Source organism: Mugil cephalus, chromosome 16, assembly GCF_022458985.1.
Source record: "Mugil cephalus isolate CIBA_MC_2020 chromosome 16, CIBA_Mcephalus_1.1, whole genome shotgun sequence".
Classification (NCBI taxonomy): domain Eukaryota; kingdom Metazoa; phylum Chordata; class Actinopteri; order Mugiliformes; family Mugilidae; genus Mugil; species Mugil cephalus.
The window spans coordinates 12,235,209-12,245,513 of record NC_061785.1 but is presented as its reverse complement, the minus strand read 5'-3'; the positions used below and the strand labels follow the sequence as shown (position 1 = coordinate 12,245,513).

Here is a 10,305-nt window from a genome sequence, read left to right as displayed (position 1 = left end):
GTCTTTGTTACCCGCATCAATGGCCCAAAGATACAACCCAACCCACAGACAGGATTCTTCAATGACTCCTGAAAATAACACCACCCCCCGATTCTTCGCCTTCACTGGGGACGAAACTGACATCGACATGTCCGTTGAGCAAGTGCGCGATCTGTGGCGCCAACTAAATTCATTGCGCGAGCAGAACGACAGGCTTGTCGCCGAAAAGAACAAGCTCCACAACGACTTCAGCTCCGTCAAGCGCGAGAATGAAAGACTGAAGAGCTGCTGCAGAAGCAGAGAAACACCACAGCCAACGAGCTGATGGTCAAGACACCTTCACGGAGTCACAACACCATGCTGGACAAGCTCCAGATGGAGGTCACCGACCTGAAGAAGGAGCTCAGCCAGAGAGACTCACAAATCCTTCAGAAGGAGAAGGACAGTTTGTCTGAGAGGACAGAGCTGCTGGCTGAGAAAGAAAGTTAGAGGAAGAGAAGAAGGATCTGGAGGAGCAGAAGAAAAAAGTGAGGAAGGAAGAGAGAGAGCTTTTTTCAAGGGAGCAGACAGGCAGGCTCAAGAACTTGAAGAAAAGAATAAGACAATAGAGGGAAAAATAAAGAGCTGGAGGGACTAGAAAGAAATGTTGAAAAACAGACGTGAGATGTGGGAGAAGACGCCGAGATGGAGCAAAGGATGAAAGAATTGGACAACAAGAACAAATACCTGGAGAGGCTAAGAGAGAAAAGGGGCGGAAAATGAAAGCTCTGAAAACCAGAGTGAAGACGTGGAGCGAGAAAACTTAGAGCTGAAGGAAAAGGTTAAACATCTGGAAGACACCGCGAAACAAATGAAAAACAGAAGCGAAAAACTGACAGAGAAGAACGAAAGTTGGAGCGGGAGAAGAACCCACCTGGAGACCAACAATAGAGCAATGGTGGAGAGAAGTGAAGAACTAAACAGTAAGTTGAAAGACTTAACTGAAGGGAAGAAGAAGAGCTGGAGGAGAAAATTAAAGACCTGGAGGAGAGTAGGAACAACATGCAGGAAACAGGTAAGACACCGAAAGAGGGGAACAGTGATTTGGAACAGGAGAAAAAAAGATCTGGAGGAGAATATGAAAGAGAAAATTGAACAAACTGAAGGAGAGGATCGGAGAAGGAAGAGGAAAAGGAAGAAACGGCAGAAGAGGAACAAAGATCTTGAAGTAAAGGAATGACACAGAGAAGGAAGACACTGAGCCCCCAAAGTCAAAAAAGAAAGAAAAGAAGGGTTTCTGGAGTTGGCTGCGAAGAAAGAGCAGAGGCAGCAAGTGAGAGTTGGAAGAGGAGGCTCCTAGTTGTTCAGCAGGTCCTTCCACCTCCACCTCCACCTCCACCCTCCCTCTGTCCTCATGTAACATCCTTTCTGTTCATCCTTCCTACAGTTTCAACCACCCTCACTTCTCTATCTCCTCATCATTAGCTCAGCGACCAATCTCCATCACCCTCCCTGCTCTTTTTTCCAACCGTGTCCTTCCTCAGTGCCAGCCCCCCCCCCGCCATAACTATCATCCCCTTCCTCTAACACAACCACTCACTAACTCTTCTCTATCACCCTCCTTCCATTACTCTAATCCCTTATAGAAGTCCCCATTCCCACCTGTTTCCTCCTCTTGTACCCTCCTTCTTCACCCCCCATTCCTACCTCTGTTTCCCCCTCTTATAACCCTCCTTCTTTACCCCCCCATTCCCACCTCTGTTTCCCCCTCTTATAACCCTCCTTCTTTACCCCCCCATTCCCTCCTCTTATACCCCCCCCATTCCCATCTCTGTTTCCTCCTCTTATACCCCCCCACCCCCCACCCCCACCCACCCCCCCACCCCATCCCTTGTGGGTTTTCCCCGGGTTACTCCGGTTTCATCCCACCTTTTAAATTACCATAAAAACAAATAAAAAAAAAATTAAAAAAAATTAAAAAAAGAAAAAATAAAAAAAAAATAAAAATAAAAAACATGTGTGTTTCTGCTTTTCATTCATTTTTTTGGTTTATTTCATATTATTTACAATTTTGTCCTGTTATACAAAGAATCCTTTTCAATGTGTGAACAGAGAGTGTGACAGAGAGCTCGTGCAGTCATCTGGGATTAACAGGATTGTAGTTACATTTGTAACTTTCGCTCTAGTTCATCCCTACTGACCACTGCCTCTGGAGTGCTGTGGTGTCTCAAATCTCCTCCAAGGGGACCTACATTCCTGGTAGAGAGGCACCTCTCCTGTTAGGGCCACCACACCAGGGCATAGACTCATCCAATCTACCGCGTCCAAAACCCTGACAGCACAGAGATTTATATGGAGCTGTGCAGCACAGCAGCACTGGCTTAAAAACAGAGGCAGGATTGTTACCATTTGCCATGATCGCCTGTATGAATCGAGGGCTGCTGGTGAAGCTGTTCTTCCAACGTTCACCTCTGGTGTTGTGGTTACACACAAACACGCACTACTCCAGTGCAGACACCAGCCAAACCCACTGCAACACAGTGGACAAAAGACAAGACAATATGAACACATCTGTATTAACTCCCCAAGTACGCATGGAGGCCACATTTAGACGTAGTTTGGGTTGCATTTGTTTGCATTTCTTTGGTCGAGTGAACGTAATGCAGGGTCGCATTGAAGACCAGCTATATCCAACAGAGATGCTCAAACATTACAATTACAGTAGAAACCGAAAAAAGCACCATAAGTTATGTCTATTCTTAACAGTGCATACAGACCTCAAACAGCAGGCTCCACAGCACCCTTCTTCCCAGATTGTCCACCACTACGTCCAGCCTTGCCCAAATGCAATCAAATGCCAAGTCTTGAATAATAAAACAATGACACAAAATCATTCATGCATACATTCATTCAATCGTTCATTTGTTCTTTTCACATTGATCAAATGAACAATCTTCAAACTGTCCAACAAAACGATGACCAAAGGACATTTGTATTTGCTGTCCATAAATTTGGAACTCGCCTTTGGTGCTTTGCCCCGCTGTGCCTGTTTTTTCCTCCCTCATACGTCATCGCGTACATTGCATATAACGTTGCTCTTACCCTGTTCATCGTGGAAAAGTCTCTCTCGTACCTGATTGCCTCGTCGTCGAGCGAAAAACCCGTGTCGACCCGAGTCACTGTCATCAGATACGGTGTCGCTGGATCGCGCCAAATGCAGCGAGGAAAGCTCCAGACACAGTGTGCGCACACCTGTGCGTGCGCGCTCGCTCGCTCGCGTGCTATAAGGAAGAGTACAGCTGTTGAGTGGGCTGGCTGGCAGATCAGATGGCAAAGTTATTTATTTATTTATTTTTTCTTGTTAATTAATGGGAAACACTGGTGTCAGTGCTGAGGAAGCCTAGACAAGTCTACAGTCTTTTTTTTTTTTTTCTCAAGGCAAAGGGGAAAGAGGCCTTGGGTGGAGGTCAGCAGGGTCCGTTAACTCAAACGATGCCTATTAAGCAATCAGAAGCTTTTACCATAGATAGTGTATGTTGTGTATGTAGTTGCCCACTGGAATTATGAATTACTGAATTAGAAGTGAAACAATCTGCAACTAGAGGAAACATTATGTGAATCATGAAGCATAAAGTAGACGTCTTAACACACTTTCTAAAAGTAGAGGTTGTTAACATGAGATCTGAGCAGTGGTAAATGGTTTTAACCCACATTTAGGTAAATGGTCTGTGCAATTTTATTTTATTTTTTTGGTATTTCAAGTGTTCGTTTAGAACTAGAAACAAAAACAGGAAAAACAGTCAATTTGATTATCCAATCCTGTAGTTTAATTCAAAAAAAGAGAATGGTCATATTAGAAGCAGCCTCATGGGTGTGGATCATAACAACCATATGTTTCTTGTGGAGAAATGTTTTTGTTTTATTTTAGAGTCTAAAACCAAACTAGAAATACCAAAAAACTGTAATCCCGCATTTTGACCACAAACGAAGCCTTCAACACAATAAAAATGGCAACTAATTTTTGGTCTTTTATTCAACTGCAATTGTCTTAATTTTCAAGTAAAACAATGTGGAATTACAAGTGGATCAAAGGAATGCAACAAAGAGACAAATCAAAAGTAGTAAGACCATCACCAGAAACTACCCCAACCCCCCTCCCCACCCTTGCCATATATATTTATATATATCACCTTTGCTCAAAATAGCTGCTTAGACAAGTCCAAAAGTAAATCGACAATTTACAGTCATCTGGAACTGTACCAGTAATTTTATTCACATATTTTGTCCAAGTATTTGATTTTTTTATTTTTATTTTTTTTACATAAATCAAGAGCAATGAAGTGATGGTGACAAAAAATCAGACAAGAAATAAAAATTTGGTAGCACTGATGCACGGGGTTCTTAATGTTTTGTCGAGGGGAACTGTTTACTTGTTTGGCTTTTTTTTTCTAAACCTTTTCTTTTCTTCTTTTTTTTTTTTTTTAAGTAACAAGAGAAGCTGAACACCCCTGCTCCAGGGCTTCACAAGGCAATCTGAGGTTCAAAACCATTTGGCCAAATAGGCACTCTTTAATTTCACTAACCTGCCCTTGTAATATAAATAACATGACAAAGTGGACTGTCAAGTTTGGGTAATAGATGGATTTTTGTGGCGCAAAGCAAAACGTCAATCATATACTTTTGGAACTCATCAAGAGGAACCAATTAATGGACTTATCCGGATGTACAAACATGTCACTACACTACAATGTAACCAGAAGCCGAGGGCCACATTATTAGATGTGCAAGACTGGATTTGAAATGAATCCAATGAACAAGGAACTGACATGAATAAAGGGGCCCAAGCAAAGACAAGCTCCAGCATAGTGCAGCAAAGATCACATTGACAGATCCATTTTTCTTCCCAATACCCTGGAAGAAATAATAAAATATGCATAACTTATCGACTGACTACAAAGAAACAATAGTCAGGACAGCTGAAAACCAAACTTTCTAAAACCTCCAACTTACAATACAACTGGTCACTCAAAAGGTTTAAATGTCACACAAATGACTTTTCATGTATGACCCTAGCAGAGGGTGCTGTATAATCCCATCTTAACACAGAGGATCTGAGTTCCAGTCTTTAATGGTTACAGTACATAATGTGAACTAACAACTTGCCTTTGTTACCTGTTGCACCTTTATCCCACCCCCCCTTCCCACCCCCCTCATAAGTCCCGGTGGTGAATTTATCCACTGCACCACCACTTTCTGTCCTGTTTACGGACGCACTACGACGGCGCCACTTTCTTTCCGTCAAGCCCAGCATCCCTGAGCCTTCCCCCAGCTGTTGATGGCTGAGCTGGTGAGGGGAACCAGCTCCAGGTAAAAAGGGAGAGGGCCCAAGAGGCGAGGAGGCCTCTGGCCTGTGCAGCACTCAGTTCCCTTGCTTTTCTTAAGAGTGCACTCAAAGCAGCAACCGTGACATGCTCTCGTAATATAACACTTGTTTTTTATTCCCCTTTAGGCGCTCCGGTGATCATGTCTTGTTGTGACGCTGTTGACTAGACGAGGAGCGGGTGCTCGCGGCTGGTGACCGGGCCTGAGCCGCCGCTAGCGCCGCCACGCTTCGCAGCACCCTCTCCTGCGTGCCCTCGGTCCTCGGCCCGCTCGTCACTTCCTGCGAGAGTTTCCGAGACCTCCTGCTGTCCCCTCGGCTCTCTCTCTGCTGGCCCTGCTTGTCTTTCCTGTCTCTTCTGTTGGCCCGGTCTGAGCTGCGGTCCCTTTCGCGCTCGCTGCCGGAGGAAGCGCCGCGGGAGCGAGAGCCCCTGTGCTCCGTGTTCTGGGAGCTGATGCTGTGGGTTCGCTGGCTGCTGTTGCTGCTGCTCCGGCTCCGGCTGCTGCGTCCGCCACAGTCGCCCTCGCCGTCGCTGCTCATGCTGCTGCAGGCGCTGTGGCCTCGCGACGACGTTTCACCCTCTCCTTCCTTCCCCCTCGATGATTTCCTGCTGCCGCTCTCTCTTTCCTCCAATTTGCACCTCTTGTACTCCGCTTCTAGGGGTGGAACCAGAGAACCGGGGCACTGCCTGGTGGATCGGGATGCAGAGCGGCTCATCTGACCGGGTGTTGAAGGTTTGCTGCCACCGGTTTTATTGTTGGTAAGCGTTACAGAGTTGCTCTGAGGGGAGGCTGGCACGCTTTTACTTTTAGGCTTTTGGTTTTTGTCAGAAGAGGAGGAGGAGGAGGTGGTGGTGGAAGAGGTTCCTGCCGCCTTTGTCCCAGAGTCTTTCCGAGTGGTGTGACCCGGGGTGTCCACCCTGCCCTTCATGGCTAGTAGCTTGGCTGCTGCATTGAGTGCCGAGCACCTTTTCCCCAAAACCTCTGGCTCGGGAGGCAACAAGGGAGCACTGTTTGTCTGAGCTTTACTGTCTTGTGAAGGCTGAGATCCCACAGACTTCCTGGTGATCCTGACAGAGGACGTATCGCTGCCCGACTCTCCTCCCGTGGAGGTGTTTGCATTGTTGGATGCATTTCTGTCTGAGCTGCGAGTAGATTTAGTTCCTTTTCTCTCCCTGTTGCCCTTTTCTGTCTCCTGACCTTGCAGCCTACGCTGGGCCGAGCGCGTCAGCCTGTGCTCCTTCCCGCCGTCGTCGTTTCCCGATTCAGAGGACGAGGAGGGAGACCTGGAACGTCTCCTTCGAGAGGAAGCGCCAGTGAGCTCTTCCTCCCTGCCTGCTTCTTTCTTCCCATCCTCTTCCTCGTCCTCCTCCTTCCCTGCGTCCGAGCTGCCGTCTACTCGCCTTCTCTTGGCAGGATGTCTGTTCTCATATGTCCTCTTGTGGTGAGCGTGACGAGTGAGTGTTGATGTAGAGCACCCAGATGACGGTGAAGAGGAGCGCGTGGACTCCTGGCTACTCTGTCGACTCAGAGACCTTTTCTGCTTAGAAGGGATCTGATCTTCAATAGTTTCCTCCTCTTCCTGTTCCCTTGATTCTTCTTTCTCTGTGGTGGCTGTAGTCATCGTTTCTCCTTCACCTGCTTTGTCGCTTCCTGGCTCCAAGTCTTTGGTCTCAGAGGGACTCTCTACCCTTCTCCTCTTAGGCTTACAGACATCCTGCTTTTTATCGTCCTTCTTGTCACTAGTCTTTGCGTCACCCTCCACGCCGTCTACTTCCATTGTTGTCTCGCTGTCTGGGTCTCTTTTAGAGATTTCCTCTGTTGGCTCCAAGGGTTGATTCTCCTGTGAACCACCAATGGAAGCAGAAGTTGGGGTCTGGGATGCGGTTTCAGCATGAGCTGGTGTAGACAGGTCTGTGGAAACACTTGTGGATTCAGAACTTTGGACTTGTGAGGAAACTACTGAATTGTCTTGGGTTGTAGACACAGGAGGGACTGTTGTTGAGGCAGCTGGCGACTCTGAGACTGTTGCTGTTGACACAGAAGTCACTGTGGTGGTGGTGGTGGATACTTGGGCAGTTGCCGTGTTTTCAGTGGCAGGCATAACAGCTTTATCTGGGAATGACGTAGTGGTGGTGACGAATGCTGGAGCTGGTGTAGCGTCTGTGACAGTTGTTACTGGAGATGGAGGCGATTTGACTATTGTTTCTGAAGTTGTTTCAGGGGCAGGAGGAGTAGAGGTGTGTACTCTGGAAGGAGCTTTGACTCCCTCTGTTGATGATGGAGTTGCTGCAACTGTCTTTGCCTCGTCAAGTGTAGCAACACTAGTTGCAATTGGGGTAGGAGAACAGGTTGGACTAGGTGGAGCAACAGATGTTGCAGAGGACTTAACAGGCTGGTCAGATACTTCTGTTGTTGATGATGGGGTTGAGACTGTGTTATTTTTGGCTGGAGAAGGTGGATCTGTATCTGCACCACACGGTGGAGCTGCTGTTACTAGTGGTGTTGTAGAAGCCTCGTCAGACATGTCTGAGTTTGAGTTTAACAAGCTTGTCTGCGGTTCTTCTAGAGGAGTAGTCGTTGCGACTACTGGGCTAGCTTGGACAGTTTTTAGCGGAGGTGTCACAGTTGTATTTAGGGAAATCAGTTTACATGAAACCCGGAACACAGGTGAGGTTGAGGTTACAGAAGCTGTGGTAGACGTCGGAGAGGATTGTAGAAAGTCGTTTACAGCAGTAGTTATATTTGTTGTGAGGGAGTTCACTGCTAACGTAATAGGAGCTGATGTGGTGGATGTGGAAAGTGATGGTTGAACACTTTCGACATGAGCCAAGGCTGCTGACACAGCGGGTTGAGTGGTAGCAACTGGTTTGTCAGCGGAGTTTAGTTCTGCTGTTGTGACATTTGGCTCAATGGCAGCTTCGGAAACTGTCAGAAGTGTTGTTTTCACAGCTGGAAGAGTCGATGAGACGGTGGTGGTGGTGGATGGCAACAAAGTTGTGGCAGTGACTGGGAGAGTGGCACACGAGGAGACTGTAACAGAGGAAACCTGGGTGGATGCAACTTGGGTGGAGACGGATGTGGAGGCAGCCACGGGTAAGGGTGCAGGTGCTGTTGGTGCTTGGTCTGAAGCTGGGACCGGTACGGAAGTCTTTGCTGTGAAGGCTGGATCTGAATCTGTCGGTGAAACTTCAGTCTTAGTGTCTATTTCCTCGGCCTTAGCCGACTGTGAGGCTTGACTTGTGTCCTCAGATGGGACAGTTGGTTCTGTGCTAGTGTCTGGTTTTGATATTGAAGAGTTATGCCCCTCAATAACAGCATCCATCGTTGTTGTGGAGTCTTTGCGGGGTCGTCCCCTCTTGCGTTTAGGGGACAGAGGGGGGTTCCCGTCCTCACGTGCTGACGTGGGCTGCAATGGAGGCGTCACTATGATGTCGCCCTCAGGTAGTCTAGGGGGAGTCTTAGGGGGCCGGCCCCTCTTTCTTTTCAAAGGTGTCACGAATGAATTCATACCGGACTCTGCGGAGGCTGTGGTGGCGTCCTTCCCTGGCGCTGGGTCTGTTTTCTTGAACAAGTTCCCTCCCCTCCCTCTGCCCAGATGTTGCTCTCCCAGCTGAGCAGCCATGCGAGATTCAGTTTCCAACCTGCGGCGCACAGGAAGATTCCTCAGCACGGGCATGTCAGGAGAAAGATGGGGGGGAGAATACGGCGGGTAACCTCTGACAGGCTGCGGGTGCAAAGATGGACTTGGGGTCGAGTCTTGGTCCTGAGGGGATTTGGTTTTGCTGTCGGGGCTTGGTGATGTGTTGTCTTTGTTTGGTTCATCAAGAAACCCAGCAGCATTCTCTTCAGCTGTCGTCTCTTCTGAAGAACCACCGCCCCCAGTGCCGCTGCATCGCCGCCTCCTCCTTCTCGGCTCCTTCTCCTCCACAACTGTGACCAGCCTACCTGGAAGCTTGCGTAGGACTTTGGCTGATGGGGAATCTTCAACTAGACCCCGCAGGACTTCGCCGTCAGCAGACTGGCGCTTGCGAGGCGATCTGGAGCAAGTGGAGGGAGGAGACATGGCGCTGTGCTCTTTACTGTCATCATCTTTTGTCTGATGGTCCTCGTGGCAGCTGGACTCTAGCGATAAGTCAGACACCGTCCTCTCATTCTCCCCTTCCTTCTCCTCTCTTGCGGCTTTGGAGTTCTTGCTGTCAGTCTCTCCAACACACTGCTTCCCTCCAGGGGGAGAGGTTGTAGGAGGGGAAGGCACTGGACTGGGATGGGAACGGTTTGACTGAGTCCTGGTTTTCGCAGACTGGTGATCTCTGGTAGGAGAGGACGCTTTTGAAGATTTGGAGGAATCCTGAAGCCTGCTTGAGGAGGAGGAGGAGGCTTTGTGATGGTCCGTGCGGGACGAGGTGGTAGACACAGTACCCGTGTCTTTGGCAGCTCCTCGTCCTCTCAGACCAATGCGGGGCCTTTCAGGCACTTCTCTAGGGCTCGTGGGCTCAGGCTCGGTGTCCGGTGAGGCCCCACGAAGTCGACCACTGGTCCTTGTGGAGGTGACATTCTTGTCCTTGGGTTTGCGACCCCGGCGGGCTGGAGCCGGCTGAGCCTCAGAGGAAGCTGGTGTCGTCAAAAAGTCGTCATCGTCGTCATCGGATGAAGCGTGGAGCTTGAGGCCCTCCTCCTTGGCCTGGTCCAGGCCCTTCCTCGCGGCCTCCACCTGCTCCTAAACACACAAACGAAACATGTTTCTGATTATTTTTTTTCCAGACTTGAATGTTTTCATATTTTTGTTTTGAGGGTCCTACAATATTTAAGATCATAATACTGCCCATGACAACTATGTTGTTTCTCAAAAATCAGGATTTGTTGCTTTTTCTCTTTAACTGGTTTTCACAGACAATTTTAGATTCGTTTAATGCATTGTTCATTAACAGGGTTGAGCTGGTAACATTTTATTTCATACGAAACTAA

General features: G+C 48.2%; 1 protein-coding gene across 1 annotated transcript in view; it reads right to left on the bottom strand.

Annotated features, from left to right (window-relative positions):
• Positions 1 to 3,973: 3,973 nt before the first annotated feature.
• LOC125022184 (Snf2-related CREBBP activator protein) overlaps positions 3,974 to 10,305 on the bottom strand; it is a 28,552-nt gene continuing 22,220 nt past the window's right edge. Inside the window, exon 33 of the mRNA XM_047608591.1 lies at positions 3,974 to 10,057. Coding sequence (XP_047464547.1) covers positions 5,480 to 10,057 — 4,578 coding nt within the window. The 3' untranslated portion in view covers positions 3,974 to 5,479. The remainder of the gene's footprint in view (positions 10,058 to 10,305) is intronic.